General features: G+C 42.8%; 1 protein-coding gene across 1 annotated transcript in view; it reads left to right on the forward strand.

Annotated features, from left to right (window-relative positions):
• rno (PHD finger protein rhinoceros) overlaps window positions 1–23,850 on the forward strand; it is a 52,180-nt gene extending 28,330 nt beyond the window's left edge. Inside the window, exons 10-14 of the mRNA XM_071583679.1 lie at window positions 5,359–5,532; window positions 7,401–7,543; window positions 10,325–10,457; window positions 11,317–11,442; window positions 11,582–23,850. Coding sequence (XP_071439780.1) covers window positions 5,359–5,532; window positions 7,401–7,543; window positions 10,325–10,457; window positions 11,317–11,442; window positions 11,582–21,406 — 10,401 coding nt within the window. The 3' untranslated portion in view covers window positions 21,407–23,850. The remainder of the gene's footprint in view (window positions 1–5,358; window positions 5,533–7,400; window positions 7,544–10,324; window positions 10,458–11,316; window positions 11,443–11,581) is intronic.
• Window positions 23,851–23,948: the final 98 nt, after the last annotated feature.

The raw sequence follows: 23,948 nt of genomic DNA on the forward strand, positions 1-23,948 counted from the left end.
TGCAGCAAATTTTAGTTTTCCATTTGAATGAGTGGTGCTAATTTTATATGGTCATCGGAGACTTTCTTGAAACTTGTCCCTAAAGTATTGTTCTCCAACTCCCGGAGGGTTAGACTTCTCTTGTGTTTGGGAGGAATTTGTGGCCTCCTCTCCCTATATAGATCATGGTAAATGTCCAAATCCTCTATTATCCCTTTTCAATTGAGCGGAGGCTAATATAGTCAATTTATAATTTAATTCATGTTTTGCCTTTTACATCAGGCCAATTGTGGGTTAATTCACGTTTTGCCGTGAACATGTATGGTTAATTTCAATGAATTCGTTTTTAAAAAATCAAAAGTCTCATTATTCCATGGCACAGGGTGGCCAGTCTTGGTGAATTATGTGATTAAAAAATAACATTTTCACACTTATTGGAGGCCCATGGTACGGCTATTTTTGCTACACTGTAGTATAATCATGCAAAAAGTTGTCCCATTAAATTTTGTTTGGACATAATTTTCACCAAGTCATGCCTGATATTTAAACAAGTGGCTTTCAGTGCCTTATGAATTCTGCCAGAGGGTGAGGAATTGCATCACGACAGTAACCTTTGAAGTAGCATGAATGCAGTTATTGTCTCACCTAATCTCATGCCTCGAAGTAACAGCTTACCTTCTGCTGCAATAGAACTGTGAGGCTACAAAAGAAACTTTACTCTTCCACAATAAAGATTTAATGCTTCAAACGACCATGGTTTCTAAGATGCTGCACATCACACCTGATGATGATGCCCAGCATCAAAACCATGAACAAGAATAGGAAGACGAGTGAAAATTGGGGGATCGAGATGGTGCGGGGGCTCACGTACTGGCTTCCCACCCTGAGGGCGCGGGTTCAAATCCCGGCGGTGTTGAATATTTTTCAGAGGTATCTCGATCCCTACTTGAGGTGCTTTGTGGAGGGCACTTTGGGTGAGTACGCCGTCCGTCGGATGGGACGTTAAGCCGCGGACCCCTTGGCGCCTTTCGTAAAGAGTAGGCTAATGCCGACGCCGGGTTTCTCTCCACCCTTCATCCTTTCCTGTCCATCCCCTATGGCGCAAATGACCTCAGCTGTCGGTCGCCTCCCCTCAAAACTACTACTACTACGAGTGAAAATTGTTCATTAGCAAGAATAAAAGTAGGTAGAAGGCATTACTCGTGCAATGGAATAATGATCATCTTATGGGAGGGAGTGTGTCATGATTATTTATCCTTGACTGTCAATTTCATTATGAATAACTTAGAGTAGAGGACTGTTGTGTGCGGAGGTTGCCCCTTGGAGACCAACATACTATTCAAGTGAGAGCATTGCTGAGTTTTTGGTGGAAACACTTGGGTATCATTCCCATTAACCTTTCCCTTGCGTTCATTAGCCCTGAGAATTCCAGATTCTCCTTTGTGGTGAGAAAATACATAGTTTTACAATGCAACAAATGGGTCGTTAAATATTCACGAGGCATTATTTTAATCAGTATCATATGATGAATATGCGTTGGCATTGGCAATCCTTGTTTTTGACTTTGTCCTCAGCTAGTCATTTGTTGTTTCCTTAGCTACTTGCTTCGTTTAGCTTCCTCAGGAAAACACACTCTGTTATTCACTCAATGATAGTTGTGTGTACTTGTAAACCTATTATTATATTCATGGCGGAAAATGGCAGAAGAAATGTACTCTCCATTGTTGAAAAAACTGGAATTAATGACAAAGAATTAAAAAAGGAGAGTCTCCATGCATATCCGTTTATATCATGGTCATATTTTGGTTATCTGTGCATCATTGTGTGTCCATTAGCATGAATAATCAAGAGTTTAGTGCATGAGATCGGACAGTGTAGCATCTTCCATTGCTACTGAGTTGCCCGTTGTCTCTTGGTATTTTGAAATCCTTCCTTGGAAAAAATGGCCGATAAAAAAACCACAGGAAGAATGAATGGGAGTATGTTGGCCTAGCTACACTTTATCTTGCCGCAACTTTTGGTTCATTGACCTCTAAATGTTTGTTTAGAACTGTACCTTTGGTTTCATCGAGTCCGTTGATCCTCGTCCCTGCAGATTTTCTTTTCACACTAGAGCTTGTCTTACTTCTAATTTTTAATTCTAGCTATTCAAAACTTTGATCTAGCCATTATATAGTTATGAATAAAAGTCCATAATTGTTCCCCTCATGGTATCATAGCTAAAACTGATCATCTTAGAATTCTGAGTGCAGCCAGCCATGTCCTCTAGTCCATATCTATCAGGTGTTCATCTATATTGGTCTTAATATGTTATCAAAAAGTTTGTACGGCATTGTTCAGTTTGATTGTAAGTGGGCTGTTTTTCTTCTTTATTAAATATGTTATTTTACATTTTAAGGCTCAAATGGCAAAAAATATTGGTTAACGTGAGTATCATATAAATGGCAAAATAATTGTCATCCCCGTTCTTCCTCAAATCTTTCACATGAAATAACCATGGTCTGTCGTGAAAGGTTACATTAAAAGTGTTCATCCTAACATATATTTGAATAAATTGAGTGTCAATAATTTAAATAGGAATATTATTAATATTAAAATTTACATGTGTAGTTATACATTTTTTATAAACCCTTTAGCATCATAATCAACATGGCTTTCTGGAGCAATAACCTGAAACATCAAAAAAACAATCTCTGTCACAAAAAGGCATAAACAGCAAATTTTAATTAATTATATAATCTAAACTAAGCTGCTCTCTACATAATAGTTGTACAATATGAGTAGGGTAATGTTAGGATATCAGAATATTTTATCACCTCACTCCTGATATAGAGTAACAGTTTGATTATTTTGTGTGAGAGCTTTTGCTGTATTGAAATTCAATATATTTGGCTGTGTCCATTTCCGGCAGGGTCATGGTAACTTCTTATTCTGAGCTATAATGAACTCGCAATGACATTGATTTAATGTGTATGTATTTCTGGAATACTATCAGTGGAAGATATAAAAATGTGCACTGCATGGCTCACATTCATTTCAATGTTAAAGGGATCTCAAATGTCCTCCAATTTTAAACAGTAATAGTTATGCTCGATGATATGATTGGGCATTGCCTATATGTCTGCCTTATCCTCATTTAGATGCACTGCTAAATAAGTAAACTTTTTCCATAAATTTATTCCAGTAACAAACTAGATGATCTCCCTTCTGTACTCCCATTTCTTTATACATCTACATCTACATAATACCCCACAAGCCGCCGCAAGGGCGTGTGGCGGGGGGTGTTAGGTCACCAAACGTAAAAAAGAAAAACACCACATGCAAAAAAAAACAACACGGAAAATTACACCCAAAGCAGCGCACACACTCATGCAAAAATCCCTTCATCCAATACTCATGCAAACACATAAACCGCAAAACAACTAAAAAACTGCACCCCATGATGCAGCACGAAAGACATCCTACAACACGGAAGCCAGGACACAACAAGCAAGAAATTGAAACATCACTACCACATGAAAATGCACCACGAAACACTCTACCCCCAAAGAGTCTCTAAATGGCAGGGAATGGGACCCAACGTTGTAGGTAGCAGGAATTCTATTACTGATTCATCGTATTTTAAAAGTATTTTTAGTATTTCATTATCTTCCCATGAATATCCGTGTTACAGGCGGGAAATGCTGAAATAATAGGCCATTTAAGTCAAGTAACTGTCTTTTATTTTCATCAAAGCAGCAAGGTAGTAAAAATGGCAGCGCAAAATGTTGAAAAATTAATTTTTATCCTTAAAAACTTGAGAAAACCCTGGATTCAGGAGTGTAATTGCTTATTACAAAATTTGCCCCATTCTTTGCGTATCCTTGGCTGAGTCAGCGGTGAATCAGAGCTGCAACATCGAAACAACATTCAATATCCCTCACACCACTTGTGAAAGCAGTCACCATTAGAAGATTAACTTTGCACGAAACATGTTGTGAGATAAAACACTGACTTGCACGAGGTATATCTCATGTGGAAAAGGCACTCCTAATGTGTATTAATTGCTTAATTGGCATTTTTAAGTACACTCCCCTCCGACGGGGCTGGTGGGAGCTGCCCGTATAAATCTGAGTCACCGCTGCTCTAATTCCTGCCTTTCATGCCCATTGTAATTCAGGCAATACATTCCTACATTTCCCATGAAGCACAACTCAAGGGTCGATGTAGCTGTTTTGATTCTTCTGTCAGTGTTTTGATGCATTGAATGGAGAAGCCGCCAAACAGCAAGATGACATGGGAGGGAAAGAGGTGCTTGCTGATTGTCGGGGTGGAACCCAAGAACTTGAATTTAATGAAGCTCACTTATGCATAACAAGTGGTGGAGAGCACCAGTCAGTTGATGGAAATTTGAACCTTTGGATGAGTGTATTCAAATATCTTTTGGCTTTGGAATTTCAGAGCCATTTGCTGTAGTCTCTCAGGGAATATATTTAATACCCTCATAGTTGTTCCCAAGTTATGCCACTCCTGGTTTAAATCGAGGAAATGCCTTGGAACATCCCTGGTAAACCTAAGTGATGTGTGATCTTATGACTGCCTAGGAAATTTCAGACGTTAAAGAAACTCCATCCCACCTACCACACAGCAACACAAACGGCCTCTAGCCCATTCCAAAATTCTTTGATGGAAAAACAAATTTTTCTTTACAAAAGTAATATCCTGGGTACATCATGTTAACCTCATCCAAAGAAGCTCCTCAATTTTGGTCTATTTTCCGCTGCTTCTCCAATTGCCATGGCTGCACTGCTTTTGTTTCATTGGCTGTCACAGTGATGATTGGGAATGACATAAATTACTCATGATACCTTTGAAAGGGGATATCTGACGACAGGTGTGTGATATTTTTATGCTTGTATTGGAAAAGTGTAAATCAGGACTGCTTTTATATTTATTTTGGCCCAAGTAAAGATAGTGAATACTGCAGTGATGGTTTGCTTGCTGAAGGCATACATGTGGGTCTATGGTAAATTCAAATTTTGATTCATTTGCCAACATACTCATTTGTAGCTTGCTTATTTTTGCCTATTTGCTACCAGGTTCAACAAGACAACTTAAAGTTGGTTCCTACATGTTGTCAGCTGATAAAATGTTTAAGTAAGGAAGCATTGTGGATTGGAACATGTAATATTAAAAAATTGATATCAGGAATACACAAATCATGTATGTTTCTCACTGTTTGGCTGAATGGGTTCCCGACCCACCTATTAAATTTTAAGTTAATATGTATGTAAATGTTTTGGAAGAATTTAATTGGTTTTGTCTTTGACATGTATTGGGAGCATAGTGTTTCCGTCATCTATCGATGCCAAATATTAATTTTAAAATTTTTAATTTCAGCAAAGTCGATGGGCCCTCATTTGTGTGCTATGTCGTGAACGTGTTGGTGCTTGTATCCAGTGCTCTGTGAAGACCTGTAAAACTGCTTATCATGTCACGTGTGCTTTTAAGTATGGTCTAGAAATGAAAGCCATCATAGAGGACGAGAGCGCAGATGATGGTGTCAAGTTAAAGGTATGAAACACACTTTTCTATGCTATGTATTTCAACTTCAGTAAATGCTTTCTGGCTTCTGTAACTATCCAAGTGCAATTCAAAGCTGTAGCAATCATTTCACTTTCTTTTTATTGGTAGCGTTGAGGCTATTTTGTTTTTTTATAAATGCATGTTTCAATTAACCGATAATGCAGGTACGTACAGTAAATCCCGTCCCATATCTTTCATTTGCTACAGTGAACTCTCTTAGGATCTTCATGGCCATCAAAATTTCCGTGTTAACACGGGTGTTTTCTCAGGTCTTAGTTTCAAAACTTATAAATATTTATGATAAATCATTTTAAATATTTATGGTTAATCATTTTGGTTACCACTTTTCTAATTTCAGAGAAAGACCCAAAATTTAAATTTGTCAGTGGATAAGTGGACATGTGGTAAAATCAATGAATAATGCATGTAAAAAGAAGCTTCCATGTGGAAATAGTTCAAAATTATTTCAAGTGATACTTAATTTAAGTGAACAGTTTTTAAAAATGGTTGTATATTTTTAAAAAGGAATAATAAGTAGTGTAAGAATGTCATGTTTTATTTTTCATCACCTCACGTCTACGTGTCATTGTGATGATATTGTTTTCACGATTTTTATGCCAATGTTATAAAAATAGTGTGAGTACAAGTATTTTTGTTGCTAGAAATTGTATTTAGTGATGTTTTTTGGAAATTTGCCTTTACTGAAATTATTTCTTTACTATGTTGTTATTATTATCAACAACGATGAATTAAGGCCCAAAAATATCATTATTTAATAATCCTTATCTATTTTTCCAAACAATTTTATTTTTATGTTAGAATAAAATTAGTATGTAAATGAGGCTTCCAAGAAATAAGTTCACAGTGTGTGTGCCACACACTGTGAACTTTTAATTATTATCTTTCACTCCTTATGAGGAAAACGAAGTTGCAATATGTAACATTATTCAGTTAATAATTATGGACATTGGAATACATGATGACATATGGACGTATCAGTTTTCATCCAAATATGCATTGGAACTCATATTTACATGGAACACGCAGCAAAGTGATCTTCCCCACCCTATCTTCCTGAATAGGGGCAGGGTTTAAGCTGACCCCTCATCCCATCGCGGCATATGTGGTCAACCTAGAACACGTTAGATATTGCAGTTTTAAGTCTATCACATGGGAAATATCAGTCATGAGGGGTGTAAGACTGTAGATGAACTGTTTTTAACATGAATTTTGCCTTCCATACCCTCATTGTAGTAATCACTCAAACCTGTTCGGGTCAGTGGATGTCTGCTGATTCATTTTTGATGATATTGTAGTGGATCGTCCTATGGTACAGTGCGCAACAATGGAAACCCCCCAAGACCACTGTCCTTGGTGATGTTCATTTTTTTCAGAAGCAATTTGAAGGCCCATGGACCACTTTCTGAGGTCAAATGTAAATCTATATACTCAAGTGTTTTATGGTACTTTGTGACATTTAGTATTTCCAGGAATTAATTTTAGAAGAATGGCTCAGAGTCTTCTACGTACAATGTGCATTACAAGTCCGCAATAATAGGTAAAGGTTCATTTCCACGTTTGGCTCAGTATTTCTCCTACATTTTCAGCTATCATCGTCATCATTAGGAGCAGTGCGTTGAGTTGCAAAATGCTCTATGCTGAGCTGAGTTCAAAAGTTCTGTACTAAAATGAACATAATGCAAAGTGCCACGTTCAGCCCTCATGACATTGTTGTGCAATCAGCCAAAATTTGTAAATGCAGACTGGTACATGCATAAGTCTACTCCTGATGTGGATGAACATGTACCATCTATTTACTGCCCATTTTCAAGCATTCTATTTCTTTTGCATTTCAGTCATATTGTCAAAAGCATAGTGTCACCAGCAAGAAAGAGCGGACGGGAACTGGGGCCGGTGCTTCGTCAGAGGATGAGAATTCGAGTAGGAAGCGGCGCAAAGACATGACATCTGAAGAAAAAAATCAGGCTCATGCTGCCAAGTAAGTGGTTGCCTCGCTCACTTGTTTCACGGCTTCTCTCGCCGAGTGTGCAACTGAAATTTTAAGTTCACATTGATTCTGTCCTTGCAAAGGTTATTGTGAAAGTCTTGATTGTTGGTGCAATGATTGCACTTATTTGCCCCCAAGTTGCAAATTGAACTTGCATGCATTGCGGGTATGCATTTGTAAGTTTTTTGCATTCATAGTGCTTGATATTAAAATTTAATTCCATCGTTCACTCGAATCATAAGTTTACCATGGCTTTTTAGGTGGATTATTTGGTTTTTCTCTTCGGAGTCATTTTTGTATGGAACAAAATCACATAAATTTGACAGAAAGTATTCAGAAGACGTTCCCTAGGTTTTATTAGTAATTGTTTACGTCATATTTTTAAAGGCAGAATTTTATTATCAGTGCAAAGAAGACTTAGCCATCGACGCTGGCAAAATCTATATTTCCTGGAAATTGATATGCAATAATCATTGCCTATGTTTCCATTTGTGCTTTCCCGACTAATGAATGCTTATAAAACGTGGCCTAGTGGTGTTGGGTTATGTATTTAAGGATTATTTCTGAAAACAGTTATGATGAAATGATTTTGAACGATAGTTTCAAGGTTGACTCTTCAAGTCCTTAACAGTTGGGTTTCAAATAGAAGTGTGTGGAGTCATTAGATGAACTGAGTCATAGCAATAAACTGTTCTTATTATCACATGGTACTTTCTCTTTGTTCAAGAGAGAGCCTTTTTCACGACCATAATTGTAATTTGTAGTGTGTAAAACTATAATCTCCAAAGACATTATTTTAAGAAGTAAAATACATCTATTGTTTATCAAAATGAAAAGTAATGCGTGAATAAATGCTGATAAAAGTATGATAATTAGTCATGAAGTGAGTTACAGAATTTTGTTTTGAATGATTGTTAATTTGGCATGGAGAAACTGGTTTTGGAGGTGAGAGCTTATGGCTTTCAGTGATATTTTTGGTCTAGGTTTATTTGTAGCTGGTGTTTATGAAACACTGTGTCAACTTGTGTCAGCAGTTACATTTGAAATGATGAATTGATTTCCTTGCTGTTTTCATTTATACTGTGCATGCCTGTTGCTGGGTGTTAATATGTATAGCGTATGTGATTTCTCATTTAAAGTATAATTTCAGCTAATGTGATTGCTTTTCTTCAAAATTTAGATCAGGTATCCTGAAGCAATCTGGATGATGTTGTATTTATTTATACACATGCCTCCTCGCTTGGTGATTATTGAGGCATATCTAATTGACGAGATTTATGTTATAAAAATGTTCAGATAATGATATCAGTTAATCACTAATTTTGATTATGATAAATTATGATGTATGAATGGAATTCTTGATTATTCTATCTCATTGAGAATGCCTCTTAAATGTTATCCATGCTCTTTGTCAAGCCCTCGGCACATGTACATGCATTTGACAAACAAGGTCTTTGCCATGCTTACAATTGGGTTGTGTAAAATTTAGAGAGTAAAACATAGTACGTTAAAAGCCAATAAATAATTAGTTCAGTATCCCTGTATGCCTATTTCAGCCATCAATGAAATTTTTAGATTAACTAATTTTTATTTAGATTTCAGTTGTTTCACTTGTTATTGTTTGTTTAATTGAAAAGAAATGGAACAAAAATGAATTCTATTTCCTCAGCAAATCTGAGTGCTCGCAATAATAAAAGATTGAAAGTACTTGGATGACATAATTAAAGGAAGAGTGAATGAATGAGTCATTTTTTTGAAATATTTCAAGTGATTGGAACTGCTGCATATGTATCTGCAGTACAATCTTGATTTTACTCTAGTGACTGAACTCCAGTCATCTGATTTTTGTTGTATTTTTAAAAAATTATCATTGAGATCATGTAAATTAAATGTAGTAATTTTATTTAAAGTAATTTTGGTCCATGGAGGAATCACAGAATTGTTTTCACGAAAATAAACGGCAGGATTAGTGGAATTTTAGCAGTGAGCGAAAGATTTTTGCCCATTCTGAAAACTGTGTTTTAATGCCATAGTATTATTATGTTGATTTTGTTATTAATGCTGGCATCCACTTTATTATTGATATTCAGTACTATTTATAGCCTTGCGTATGCAGTAGAAACCTATGTTCTGTAACACTATAACTGTTTGTGCAGAAAACATTTAAATGGGAAGTGATTGATCTTGAGAGACTATCTGATAGAGCGTCGAGTTAGGTGGCATTAAATGCATTCTTTGTCTTAACTGAATGCCTAAAACGAATTCACTGATAATTATAACAAGCCTATTCCGGCTATAATGATTAGGTACATGCTTCATTTGTGGCAAAAATCTGTTTTTTGATCGATTGTTATGACAAATGTTGTAATTGTATGAATAACTGAGCACAACTCTGGTGTGTTGAAATATTTCTCAATAATAAAATTAGTTTTTATTTTTTTTTTTACAATTTACTGTGTAGTATGGATTTCAATGTGCAGGCATCATCGTCATCTGGTATGTCATTTTGTACCAGATGATGGCTTTGCCTTTTTTTTGCTCATTTATTGCAAATTGATTGTTTTTCATTGAAATTTATTTGATGCATTAGTTAATTTTACTGAATAGTCCTTAAAAGTAATCTCAAGTATTGTGATCAAAGAATTGTATAAAATCATGGTTAAACGTGAAGTGGTTGTCAATTTGTTCTTCATTTAAATTTTTTACATTTAAATAGGCCTTTGAAAATTATGAATCTAATTGCTTGATTTTTTTGCAATGAAATGCAAATAGATTGCAAGAAATTGAAGCTGAGTTTTACAAGCATGTATCCACCAAGGATGTGTCAACTCATCTAGCCCAGCAACTGAATTTAGACTCGGATGCCATCACATACATTTACAACTACTGGAAATTGAAGAGAAAGGTAAGTCGTGTATTGATTGGCTGATTCTTCTTTGTGAATGTGACAAAGGATTTTAGGTTGGAAATAGGGAATATTTAAATTTCAGAAGTTGAACTGTAATTTAAAGTGAATTGTTAACATCTAATTTATGTATTAAGGATAAGTTTGCTTGAATTTTGTTCAATTTAGAGGTTAGTTTGATCTTCAATTGGTAATTTTTGTAAAAATATAGACATTATTTTTAACTATGGAAGAAGGATAATTTTTATTGAAGTATGTACACTGAGGGATGGAAGTGTTCGAGTATTATAGTGTGACAATGAACTTAATACTAATTGCAGTTATATTTTGATATAAAAATCTCTTGCTTATTTTGCTTTCTTTGAATGAGTTAAATTATCTTGTAATGTTTCTCATGAGTAAAAACTTGAAGAAACAGCATGGTGGAAGTTATAAAGATTATATTAATAGTCGTATAAGTCATGGGACCATTTTTGTGACCTTATATTTCATTTTGATCACATTTTGACAAATCTATGCTAAAACAGCACAATGTTCACAACCTAAGCCAGTGACTGCTCACAGGTTATTTATTACAGTTTATTTCGGTCCTATTTATTAGATTTTTCTGGATAATGTTTTTCTTTTTTTATTATATAATTAATCTTATACTAAAATATTTTAGCTACTCAATGGAAAAAATAATAAATTATAAACATTATTGTAATAGAAAGTTGCTGGCATATTTGTTTTCAGAAATATGAAGTGTTCACTGTTTATCATTCTTTAGTAAATCAATTTTCTTGGCCACATTCATTATTTGGTATTATGTCTTCATCATCCTGATATCTCCCTTAAATTTGATGTTTATTCATCGTAGGCTGCATCTAACAAACCATTGTTGGCTCCACGAACGGAGGAGGGTGATATTCTGTCTAGAAAGCAAGAACAGGCTGACATGGAGAAGAGGAGAATGTTTGTGCAATTGCGACAGGACCTTGAAAGGGTAAGGTTTTTATTGTTTAATTGTTTCATTTATATTTTATAGTTCCTGAATTTTTAGGATTGAAAATGCTTATTAATGATACCGAACCAAAAATCACTCAAATGCACAATATTAAATATGGTTAATTTGTTTGCGACAGGTACGCAATTTGTGCTATATGGTGAGTCGGAGAGAAAAGTTGTCCCGTACCTTTTTCCGTATGAGGGAGCAAACTTTCCACAAACAAGTAGCTGTACTGTCTCATGATGGAACATCCTTAACCATAGCGGAGACAGAAGCCATTCTTGCAGCTAACCATGGGCCATCTTTGTATGACCAGTTGTATTCGCATGGATCCGTGCTCAATGGTCCCACTACAGAAGTCGAGTTTGAAGCGGCACTCATTCGCATTGCTGGAAGGAAGCGAGAGTCAAAGGATGGCCGAGAGGATGCCACGGGGATGCTGTCGTTAATGGCTGCTGGTGAGAAACGCAAACGAAAAGACAATTCTGCTCGCCAAGGTCCTAATGGCCTTGTGTTGGCTCCCTCCGTCAAACCTCCCAGGACCTCAACCTCCCTCTCCTCCACTGGCCCTGCGTCACCCGCCATGTCAGAGAACCCATACAAAAGAACTTACTTCAATGGTGCTTCATCTCGCCGCCGCAATAGTTTGTACAGTATGTCCAGTGGGAGTGAGGCTGAGCGCATGGCTTTGGTGAAAGGTAGGAAGGACACATCGGCAGGTGAAAGTAGTATGACTGAAGATGAGAAGGAAGTGACCCAGAAGAAAAGTGTTCCTCCTCCCAAAAAGGTTTCCTATGTTAATAGGACAAAGTTAAAATCATCGTCGTCATCGGCTGCTGCAGCTGCTGTGGCAAGTAGTGAAGAGGAGGAAATGGTAGGTGCGGCAGTGAATAAGAGGCGTGTGAGAAAGGTGCCCGGTCGAAGTAGAACACTGATGCAAATGGAAAAAGAAATGAGTGATGATCGGACAGCCTCGGATAGTGATGATCTGATTCCTCCTGGGACTGTGAGTTCAAAGCCAGGAAGGAATGCGGTGAAGGCTGGTTTGCCAGTGACACCAATCGAGAAGGCGGTGACCAAAGTGAAGGCAGCTATATACTCAGACTCGGACTCAGAAGTGCCGGAGTCACGCAAGCTTTCGCCTCGAAAGCCCTCTCCCGCTCCATCTTTATCTTCTGTAGCTTCCTCATCTGCAGAGTCGTCCTCCGAGTCTTCTGCCTCATCATCCTCTGAATCATCAGCATCTTCTGCAGCAGGGTCTTCATCATCGGGAGCTTCTAAGTCTGGTGTACCAGTAAGAACAAAGGCTTTCCTTAAGGAATTCACTGGTGATAAAACAGTCAAGTCCAAGCCAGAGGTTGAACCAGAAGACAAGTCAACTGATACTTCTGGTAAAGTACCATCAAAGAAAAAGAATGTGGCATTGCCGAAGAAAAAGAAGAAGAAAGAAGTGTTGAGTAAGAATGACTTTGGCAAAGGGAAATTTGGGGTTCAAGGGAACAAGAAGGGAAAAGACACATCCACGGCACCAACAGATCTAATAGTTCCTCAAAGACAGGCAGCTAAGAAAGCAACTGAGAGCATGAGGTTTGGTCATGGGCGAAATGTTAAGGATTCAAATGCCAGTGAAGAAGCTGCATCAGCTTCAGAAGTGGCGACTCCCGTTGGCAACAAAAAGGGTGGGGCACCAACTACAGAACTAACATCATCAGGGAAAAAGTCTGTGAATAATGAGACGGTGGTAAAGAAGTTGGAATCTGGGACAGATATTGCCAAGCGAATCGGGAATGTAAATAGTTGCGCTGATGCTTCAAGAAAATCCAGTCATCAAGCAGATAGAAAAAGTTCTCACCGTGGTAAACCCTTGCCATCTAGTAAAATCAAAGATGTTTATGAATTTGATAAGGATTCCAATGATGAAAATGTTGAAATGGATGTAGATATGAATACCAAGCCATGGAAGTCAAACACATCCAAGGCTAAGACTCATGGGAAGTCATCTCTTTCCTCCATTGCTGGAAAGGATGTGTCATCAAAGGGACCCAAAGATATCTATGATTTTGAAAAGGAAGGTGATGAAGAAAATGTAGATGTCAAGGAACCCATTAGTAAACCAGCTAAGTCTAAATTAGGGCGTGTCACCGCTCAGTTGAGCCAAAAGGGGAAGACTAGCAGCAAGGACATATTTGATTTTACTGACGATGTAGATGATGTCAAAGCAAGTAGGAAGTCACATCGCCCTAAAGTGTTATCAAATTCATCAAAGACCAAAGATTCTGTCTCTTTAGCTAATAAAGATTCATCATCGAAGGATTCATTTGAGTCAGAAAAGGAGGGAGATCCACATGAAATCTTGGCCTATGTCCCACAGAGGCAAGCAGCTAAGAAAGCTGCAGAGAACATCAAAGGTGGTCTTATTACAAAACCCACCTCAACCAGCGCTGCTGAAGGCGAACCAGAAAAGGAAAGTGCCGTAGCTGTCACTCCTGTTGAATCGTCGAAGCCTACGAAGAATAAGTCCATCAAGGCTCGCAACAAGCAAAAATCTTCAACCCAAATCAAAAAGGAAGGGGAATTCAACCTTTCATCAGGAGAAAGTGAAAATGAGTATGAGGATGATGTGGAGGATGAAGGTACTGACACCAAACGGAAGAGGAAGATACGAAAGGAAGTAAAGAAAGGGACAGAATATGGTTCAGATGATGTGAAGGAAAATATGGAGAGGCGAAGGAGTGTCCGGAAAGTTGTGGAGGGTGAGAATTCAGGAGTGACAGTGAAAACTGAAGAGGAATGTGGACGCAAGGGCAACTGGCCCTTTCTTGACAAGGGAACCAGGTCCGACCTTGCTGAAACTTCCAAGAAGAAAGCTCCCACAGCCCCTGAGAAAAAGGTTACCGACAGCAAAGGAAAAGATTGCCGAGAGGAGAAAAGTAGGTCAGACAAAAGAAACGTGGATGACCTGTTTGGCAAAGAGAGTGAAAGTCGACCTAAGTTCAGTGAAAGTCGGCCCAAGTTCAAGGGAGGGACGCCTGACAAGAAGCTTAAAACTTCCGACAGGCGGCCTGAACTTGGATTTCGGCCGCCCAGTAACTCCGATGCAGATAGATCTGGACCACGAGAAGAGTTCTCCCCTGAAGATGATGAAAGCTCCAGTGTCCAGAAGAACAGGAAGGGCCCACGTGATAGGGTCGGAGATGCTGACATCAGACCAGGAGATACTCCTTTGTCCAGCAGAGGAGGTGGTGGGGGCAGTGCTCCAAGAGAGCCCACAAAGTCGCGTCCTACGAGAGCTACGGAGCGGCGGCGAAGGTCTGACAGCACCCACGATGGAAAACAGAGCATTACCTCCCCCACCGGGAAGGGAAAATCGGAGGCGGGGAGTGTGGAGAGCAAAGAGGTTGGGGTCAAGAAAGTTCTGCCCATGCCTTCAGAGGGTGGGGAGCAGCAGCCCATCAGCGGCACCAAAGATGCCCCAAGTGGTTCAAACCTTCTCCACAGCTCGTCCGGCTCGTCATCATCTTCTTCCTGCTCGTCGTCCTCGTCCTCCTCCTCGACATCCTCGTCCTCAGAGTCCTCCTCAGAATCCTCCGCAGAGTCTTCCCCAGAGGCTCCAAAAGAGCCAGGACGAAGGGTCGGAGCCCGTGGCAAAACGCCCGAGGCGAGTTCACAAAATACCTCTGCGGCTGATGCCGTGGTCGTAAAGCCTCCTAAGAAGGAAGTGGAGGAACCAATGGAGGATGCAGTGAAGAATGAGGTTCCAGTTGATTCTCAAACCCCCGCAGTGGAGGAGAAACCTCCAACGCCAGCTGTTGTTGGCAGGGAAGACACTGATGATGTATCCATAATTGAGGAAGCACAGGCCAAGTCAGAAAAAGCAGTCACTAGGCGTGGTCAGCGAATGTCAATGGAGCGCTTAGCAGAAAAACTGGGAGAAGATCAGGTATTTAAGAATCAAGTTGATGGTGGAAATAATTTGCCTTCACCAAATAAAACAAGAGTTTCCAGTAGACGCAACCAAACAACAGCATCTGTTGAAGCTGCCACACCTGTTAAAGCACCAATTATATCTCCACGGAAGGGAAGGTCCGCTGGCAGAGTTTCTGCGGCAAAGATCACATCCCCAGAGCCAGTTCATGAACCTGTTGAAAATGTAGTCTTGCCGCATAAAGTGGAAGAAATTCAAGAGAATGATCATCCAAAGTTACCTGACATTGTGGATGTAAATGTTGCCCTTGAGACTGATACACATCGGAGTTTAACTGAGGATAGAAATTTAGTAGAAGAGGATATTAAAGAAATAACTCCTTCTAGTCTTGAAGATAAAGAAGTTATTGACGTGCATATTGGTGCTAGTCAGGGGGTGGACGATAGTATAAAGGTTAAGTCTGATAACAAGGACACAGAAGAAACTCTAGCAATAGTTAGTGAAATAATTACGATCAATGACATTGATTCAAAAGGCGTGCTTGTTTCTGATGATGATGTGAAATTGATTGGAGAGGTGAAGCACCTACAAGATTCCAATGATTTAGAGGAGGTGAAAGTACTGATACAATCAAATAAGCCTGGTGATAACCAGATAACACTTCCTTATTCAGAATCAGTTAAGGATGATTCAGGAAATGTGGCCATGATGAAGGAAGTGGCAGAGCTTGCTCAGGATATAACTGCTGCTGCTGAGAAGCAAATACAGCAATCTGGGTCAAACCTTCATTCCAACCAGCAGATTTGTATGGAACCCACTCAAGGAACCATGGTTCCAAGTCCCTTGCCACCTGTGCCTCAGCCACCTGTCATGTTTGAGGCAGAGGAAGAAATGGCACGCAGGCTTCAGCAGACATTCATGCATCCCATACAAAATTTCCACCAATTTCACAACCAGTCAGACGCACTCAATCGAACTGGAAATGCAGTTGCCAATGCCTCCCACATTGTCTCTCCTTGCCCACCTCATTCCAACGCTCCTGCCCCCACTTTGCCACATCACCAAACTCACAGGAGTGGTGCGGGTAACTTTGGAAACCAACCACCTCTGCAGTCATCCACTTCTATCTTCTCCCCTCCTCACCGTGATGATCTTCTGTTTGATGACTTTGAAAATGATGTGCTTGCCGTTGATGAAACGGCCACCTCCGAGGGTGGCTTTGGCCAGCATCGGCATCACCGCCTCTCCATGCAGCCAAGGCGTAGCACAGAAGAGGGTGGCACTCCTAATGCCACACCTAACACTGGAGAACTGGGCGGCCATGTGCAATCACAGCATGCCACACCCCTTCCCCCACCTTCCCTATCTTCACTCCAGTTCTCCTTCCCGCCTATGCCAGACTTCTTTTTCCGGGAAGTCACGAAGGAGGAGAGTGCCCGCGAGACACTGAACCTGGTGGAGAAGTTGCGATTGGAGTACGCAAAGAAGACCACCACTGGCCCATCCTCATCGGCTGGTGCGGGCACAGATGGTGAGGACGGTGATGAAGATGGGCCATCAGAAAACGGAGCAGAGGGTGTCATGGAGCCAGAGTTTGTGCCAAGCAATGAGGAACTGCCACTTCCAGTGCAGATGATACCAAATGCTGTGCCCCCCATCACCCAAGTTCCGAGCAATCCCGTAATTCCTGTGCCAGTCGCACAGGCTCCAGCCGTCTCTCCCATCCCGGCAGGCGCCACTACTACGCCTGCGCTGCCCATCTCAGAGATGCCCGTACCCTCTTCTCCTCATCCATTGACCATCAACACAAACACTACTCCCTCAGTTGCATCGTCAATATTACTCTCCCCAGTTCCATCAACGGCCAGTCTACCTCACCCTCCAACTCCTCCTGGCATCATGCCGTCAACTGTGGCATTAGGGCAACAATCTACGACCACCCTGACCAGCAGTGCCCTCTCACCCTCTACGTACCCAATGAATTCCATTCAGGCTCCACCACTTGTCTCTAACCCGCTCACGACAACATTCACTTCTCCCACGTTAACAGTGTCGTCGCACGCCTCTCCACCCCTCCAGACCTTCACCCCCACCACCAACCCCATCTCATCTTCACCATCATCATGTGCCATAATTCCCCAGCCTGTGAACCAAGCCTCCATTGTGCAGGTGTCAGGGATCAGATCTTCAACATCATTGGATTCAGATTGCCAAAACATTTCGTTGCATGTTGGTGTTATTGCAGCGTCTGAAAACTATGATGCACTCAGTGACTTGGGTAGTGTTTCCTTGGGAGTTGAGAAGGCCGAGTGTCCGAACAACAGTGGGGTCGGGGTTGACCTGGAGCCAGAAACTGAGAAGGTTGGATATGAGGCGTGTGTATTAATGGATTCAGTGCCAATGCCTGGTACTGAAAAGATTCATGGAAATGAAGCAGAACATTCTGATGAGAGGTGGGTCCCTCCCGGAGACGGTTGCACTCCACTTCCGCATAGTGTCCCTTCGTCTGACACCAACCACTCTAGTTCTACACTGGCCCCACTGGCACCGACCCCTCTCTCCTCAGACTGCATATTCACGCGTGTTGCTCAAGCCGCCAAGTGGGCCGACAGTGAAGTTTTACCAGTTCGCCGCTCGTCTTCATCGTCGTGTGCCTCTTCGTCCTCCACCGCTTCCTCCTCCAACTCGTCGGCCGGGGACAATGGGAGATTGGATGATGATGAGGAGGACCGACCTATTCCCCCGCATGGCGAGCTGCTGGATCAGTCCATTCCCACCAGCCACCTCCCACAGCACCATCACGACCAAATGATCCAACAACAGCACCATAATAACTTCCAGACGAGGGTGCAGACGATGCCAGATCGAATAAGGGAGTTGCCAATCTTGCCAGGTGATGTGAACGCTGTAGTGTCTGGGGCATCCGATGGACAGCTTTACTCTGGGGGTTCCATGGGTGGCAACCACCCATCACACCCCATGTCTCCCCCGCAGTATGATCACCGGACTGCCACTACTTGTGATCAGACTTTTACCCAAAATAACGTTTCGTCCATATTTTCTCCCATGGACGTCAATGTTCCCACCTCGGTGGCTACGTCTGAATCATTCCTGTTGCCACCACCGTTCTCCCTCAGATACTCATCCTCACTTCAGACCAAGGGGGAAGAATCAACACCCACGCCTTGTGGTGCTGCCTTCACCTCCTCCTCTCACAACATGGCCCTCACCACGGCGATGGTGTCCCCATCTCCAAGTCCCCAACCCACCCTTCCCCCTCCCCCTCCTCCGCCTCCACCACCCCCGCCTCCTTTGCCCACTCCACCAGTTCAGCCCACCGTTTCGCAGCAGTCATTTGCCCAGCTTTCGTCCCCTCAACCGCCGCAGTCTCCGGCCTTCTCGCCCATCATCTTAGAACTCTTACCACCGGCCACTCCAAAGACTTTCAACCACAGTGGCCGGACGCCGAGGAGATCCCCGGCCAAGGGCACGAGGGCTTCCCCGAGGAGCAAGGCGCAAGTCATACCCGCTCAAGTGCCTACGGTGTCCCCTCCGCCGAAGCCCTCCGGTCGCGGTAGGAGAGGGGGCAGGGGCGGACGGGGAGGCCGCAGGGGAGCCAAGGACCACGGGGGATCCGGAGGAAGGGGTAACAAGCGCAACCAGTGGAACATCGGCCCGGACGACGGCTCCGGGACGATAAGGGCAAAACTGGTGGGCACCGTGTACGACTTCGACATCGAGGACGCCGAGGAGGAGGAGGACCTGGAGAACCTGCGCGCCATGAGGGAGAGGCGGAAGTCGTCGGACATCGCGAGGGCGATGGCTGAGGCGAGGCTCAGGGACGAGTCGCCGAGGTCATTGCGGGGGCAGACGCCCCCGTTGGCCACCACCCGAGATCTGAGCGGTGGCGGAGGAAGCATGGACGAGGATGACGACGATGAAATCGGGGTCTCCGAGGGCAGCGACACGTCATTCATCCCACCCCCGCCACCTCCACTGCCGCCTCCGCAGTCTCTGGCCACGCCGCAGACGCAGCCGAGGTTATCCCAGTTCCCTCAGCCCGTCCTGCCCGGCCCCGTGGACATGCGGACGTACAGCGCCCCCGCCGTGCCCGCATTCGAGCCCCCTCCGCCCCCGCCCACCCCTCCGTCCTCCGCCTCTTCCTCTTCCACTGCCATTCCCCACTCGGTCACCCCACCCCCCTCGTCGGGATCGTCGTACCACAACCACCTCCTGGGGTCCTATGCCGGAAACCAGGTTCCCGACTTGTTGGAAGACTTCGAGAAGGAGCTCATAGCGGCGGGGGTGGCGGGCCCACCGGCGCCCCTATCCAACCCCCCCGCGTCATCCAACCCCCTCTCTCCCTTGGCCCCTCCGCAGATCGTCCCCCCCAACCTGGCGGCTCTCTCCCCGAGTGGGCACAAGGCCCCCTCATGTTTCTCCGAGTCTCGGAACCAGCTCAAGGTCAAGATCAAGGGCCCGTTCCTGGATGCGAACTACACCTCCACGCCGGTGGTGCCCGTGGTGTCCGCGCAGGTGGTTCAGCAGACGTCCGCCGGTGTCATCCACATGCCAGGGACCCCGGGAGGCGCCGAGCACCACCACCATCACCACCATCAGTCCCTCGGCGTGTCCGTCACGCCCTCGTCCAATCTGCGTCGCATGAGGAAGAAGGAGCTCCTCCGGCAGTACTGGACGCAGGACATGAACATGGACGACGGGGGTGCGGCCGGCGCGGTGGGGGGAGCGGCCCCGATGGGCGTCGGCCCGGGGGGAGGCCCGGGAGGCATGGCCTCGGTGGCCGGTTCCACGGCCGTGACGTCCTCGGTGCTGCAACCGGCGGCCGCAGTCAGCCGCGCCGTCATAACCATTCCGAAGGCGGTGGCTTCGATGACGAGCATCCCGACGCGGGAGGACTACCGGGCCGTGGTGGACATGGAGAAGAAGCGGCGGAAGGAGAAGAGCGGGCAGGGGGTGCCCAGGGAGCTGAGGAACTTGGACCCGTCGTTCGTGCTGTCGGGGGAGGAGGGCGAGAGGGAGGGTCGAAGGAGGGGCAGCTCGGACAGCGCCGCGAGTCGCCGGAGGGGCAGGCCCCCGAAGGGCTCGCCCGCAACCGCCGTCGCCCCCAAGCTCAAGATCAAGTTCGGGGGCACGGACATAGCGGTGGCAGGAGGCGTGGTGACCTCGAGTGGCGCGGGCGGTGGCAGCGGAAGCGGCGACGAGAGGCGCTTCCGAGGCCGCCCGCCCAAGAAGAGGCTGTCCGCGGTGGCGGCCAACGCGGCCATCTCGTCGGCGGCCGCATCGGCGGCCATCCACGTGCCCACGGTCGAGGAGCTGAAGCGGGAGAGCATGAAGTACCGGCGCATGATCATGGCGGACTTCGACGAGGAGGAGAAGAAGAAGCCGGCGAGTGGAGGCGGGGTCGGCGGCGGCGGAGGCGGCAACAGCGGCGGGGGCAAGAAGAAGCACTCGCGGCGCGGGAGCGACACCAGCCTGAGCATGGAGGCGTCTTCCTCGTCCCTGGGCGTCGAGATCGTCCATTCGGAGCGGGAGAGTGCGCCCACGAAGCTGATAATCAGATTCAACAAGCGCTCCTCGGTGTTGACGCCCGGTTCGGAGTCGACGTCGTCGAGTGGGAGTCGTGTGGTGGAACCATTGGTGGTGCCAGTGGCTCCCCCCGAGGGGGCCACGGGGACAGTGCCGGAGAGGCCATCGTCACGAGGCGGTGGTGCGGGTGGGAAGGACCACATACCACAGGGTGGTGCCAACCCCATACCGCCGCCCCTCCAACCCCCTTCGGCCGTGCCGTCCACGGGCGGGATCGCCCCGGCGGCGGCGCCTGAAGTTCGGACGTCAAAAGTGGTCCCAATTCGGTTGAAACTGGCGCGGTGCGAGGAGGGTTACGTGATGAAGGCTGAAGGTAATAGTGGTAGTGGAAGTTTGGGTTCTAGTGAGGGTTTGGGGGTCTCCGGGGACTCCGGTGCCGAGAACTCTTTGAGAGTCGCGGTGGAGAAAAAAGGGTGCGAGGTAAGGTGATGGGGGCACACACCCCCTAATGTGAATGGTTGTTGTCAATTTATTAAGGATTGAAGGAAACCAAGAGCTTTGCAGTTGTGAGGGGTTGTTGTGACGTTAATGCCATGTTGTTGAGATGAGTTTTTCCACTCACCCTATCTAAACTTTTGCCCTTGATGGTGCTCAAAGCATCTGACGGGGACTTGTACAAAGGGAGGAAAGAAAAACTTTTAAAAGAGTCTTTTAAGAAAAGTGGTTATTTTATCTCTTCCAAAAATTTTATTTCTTTTTCATTGTCTCCTGTGTTAAAAGAGAGAATACCGTGATGGTTCAATGTGTGTGATGTAGTATTTAAATCATTTTTAGGTCGTCATGTACATTTGCACAGCATATTATTATTATATTATTAACTAGATATAGAGCAAAAAAGTTAGTGTACAAAAGTCAATTATAAGACACTTTAATGAATCAATATTTTTGTACATATGTAAGTGTTGAGAATACAAAAGAAAGTGTGTGAATATATTATAACCTCTTTGTAAGTTTATATTTTTGTTTTTTTTTATGGAGTATATTATTTGGATGCATCATTCATCGTTGATAAAGCTTTTATGAGTGGAAATTCTTTCATAGTATTTCATTTCTTTTTCTTTTAACACTTGCACAAAATAGGTCATTTGTTAGCATTGAAAAGCTGGAAAGGATGGGAAATCTCACGGAAAATTGGTTGTGATCTCTTTTTAATAATGGAGTTGTATTTTGCAACTGATTAAACTAGAAAATAATGAGAAACTAGTTATTTGGTTTCTGTACCTGTTTGCAAAGTCTTTGACAAAAGAGCCTTAAACAGTGTCAAAAGAAGTTGTATATTGTCCATTTAATGCATATTAACTTCATATGGTCTCCATGGAATGCAGCTCGTATGTATCAGTCCTACGTGAGAGTTTTGGCGAATTATTTTTTTTAATTGTGGTCTACTTTTTTGTCATAATTCATATTTCAGGTGACCTAATTGAACCAACCAAATCATTTTGTTTCAGTGATCCGTTTCAGAACCCACTGTATTTTGTACCTCACACTGCAATAATGTTGAATTGTTATGTCTCTTGGGTGCTGGTGTAAGCGAAGAGAGAGAAATCTGTTTTAGTATTTATAAGGGCCAATCTGTCTGTCTCCACCTTAAGTGGTGCCCATTTACTTGTGGAGTCACCCTAAGGGGAAGCAAAAGGGTGAGGTTTGTTGTGATTTAGAGAAAGCATTTGATGAAAATGTTTTTCTTTTTATTTAAGTGTACAGGAGACATCTTTATTGTAGCTTTCGAATTCTCCTCTAGAGTTCATTTCTTGGTTCAATGGTGTGAATGTGTGTGTGTGGTTGTAACTTTTTACCTGTTATGAAACTTCAGATATTTAAGTTCAAATTGTTTTGGCGAAAAGACAGACCAATAATTTAATCATACATTTGGTAAGGGACAAAAAAACTCATCAGCCAGTTAAAGCAGGATTATGCTCGTCCGAATTTTTAATACAAGCTAAATATGAAATGTGTTGTAATGAAATAGGAAGACAGGACTTGAGGTATAAAAATGTTAGCACAAGTCAACTTGATATGCAGCTGTTGAAAGTGTTTCTAGGTTGGCTGCGTTTGCTCTGGGATTGTTTAAAGATCACCTGGCAAGTTTTTATTGAGAAGCTATACTTCAGTAGTCTATCTCTGTGTGCACTTCAGTGATTGCAAGTGCGTTTTCTGGTGTTTAAAACATTTTTGCATCATAAAGATAACCCTGTGTTCCCTCTACTCAGTGAAAAAATATAAATAAATAAATATATATATATATATATATAAATATGCATATATATACATATATATATAAATATAAATACATTAGCCTCCTTTTTCCTTCCCTTGTTTTCGTGCTTTAGAAATGTTTCTTTGTTTTCATCTATCATCGACACATATTGTACAAACATCAATTTGTTCTGTACAGACATTTTTTAAAACTTCCTTTCTCATTATACCATGTAAATAATGTACAAGTGAAGCTGGTCTTGTAAGATAAGGTGTTAAATGTGCACATAGCCGCATCGTGAAATACAAATCTTTTTTCTAGAATGAGAAGTGAGTGTTCATTATTTAACTTCCAAGTTGAACAATGTTTTATCACGAGTATTGTTCCTTATGTCATATAGAAGAATGTTACCACCTATCCAAAATGCAGAGTAAATTATTTGTTGTGATGCATAGCTAAAGTATATTTATTGATACAATGTGCCATGCCATTTTAGTGCCAATGCTGAAGGACATGAGCATAGAAATATCTTCTATGGCAATTTAATACTAAGTAGAAAATTGTTTTAGTGATATGAGTTTTGAGATAACTAGTAGTAGTCTTGAGCTAAATGTTTTTTTATTTATCAACACATGACTTTGTTGAATAGCTTTTTCATAAGCTTATAATTTTTATATAATTGTCTATAAAAACAAGGTTTTTTCTTTGGTGTTCCTTTGATAATTTTATTTCTGATAATAAATTTTATAAATAAACACGATTGTTTTGAATTGA

Source organism: Hetaerina americana, unplaced genomic scaffold (genome assembly GCF_022747635.1).
Source record: "Hetaerina americana unplaced genomic scaffold, ioHetAmer1.1.p SCAF_144, whole genome shotgun sequence".
NCBI lineage: Eukaryota > Metazoa > Arthropoda > Insecta > Odonata > Calopterygidae > Hetaerina > Hetaerina americana.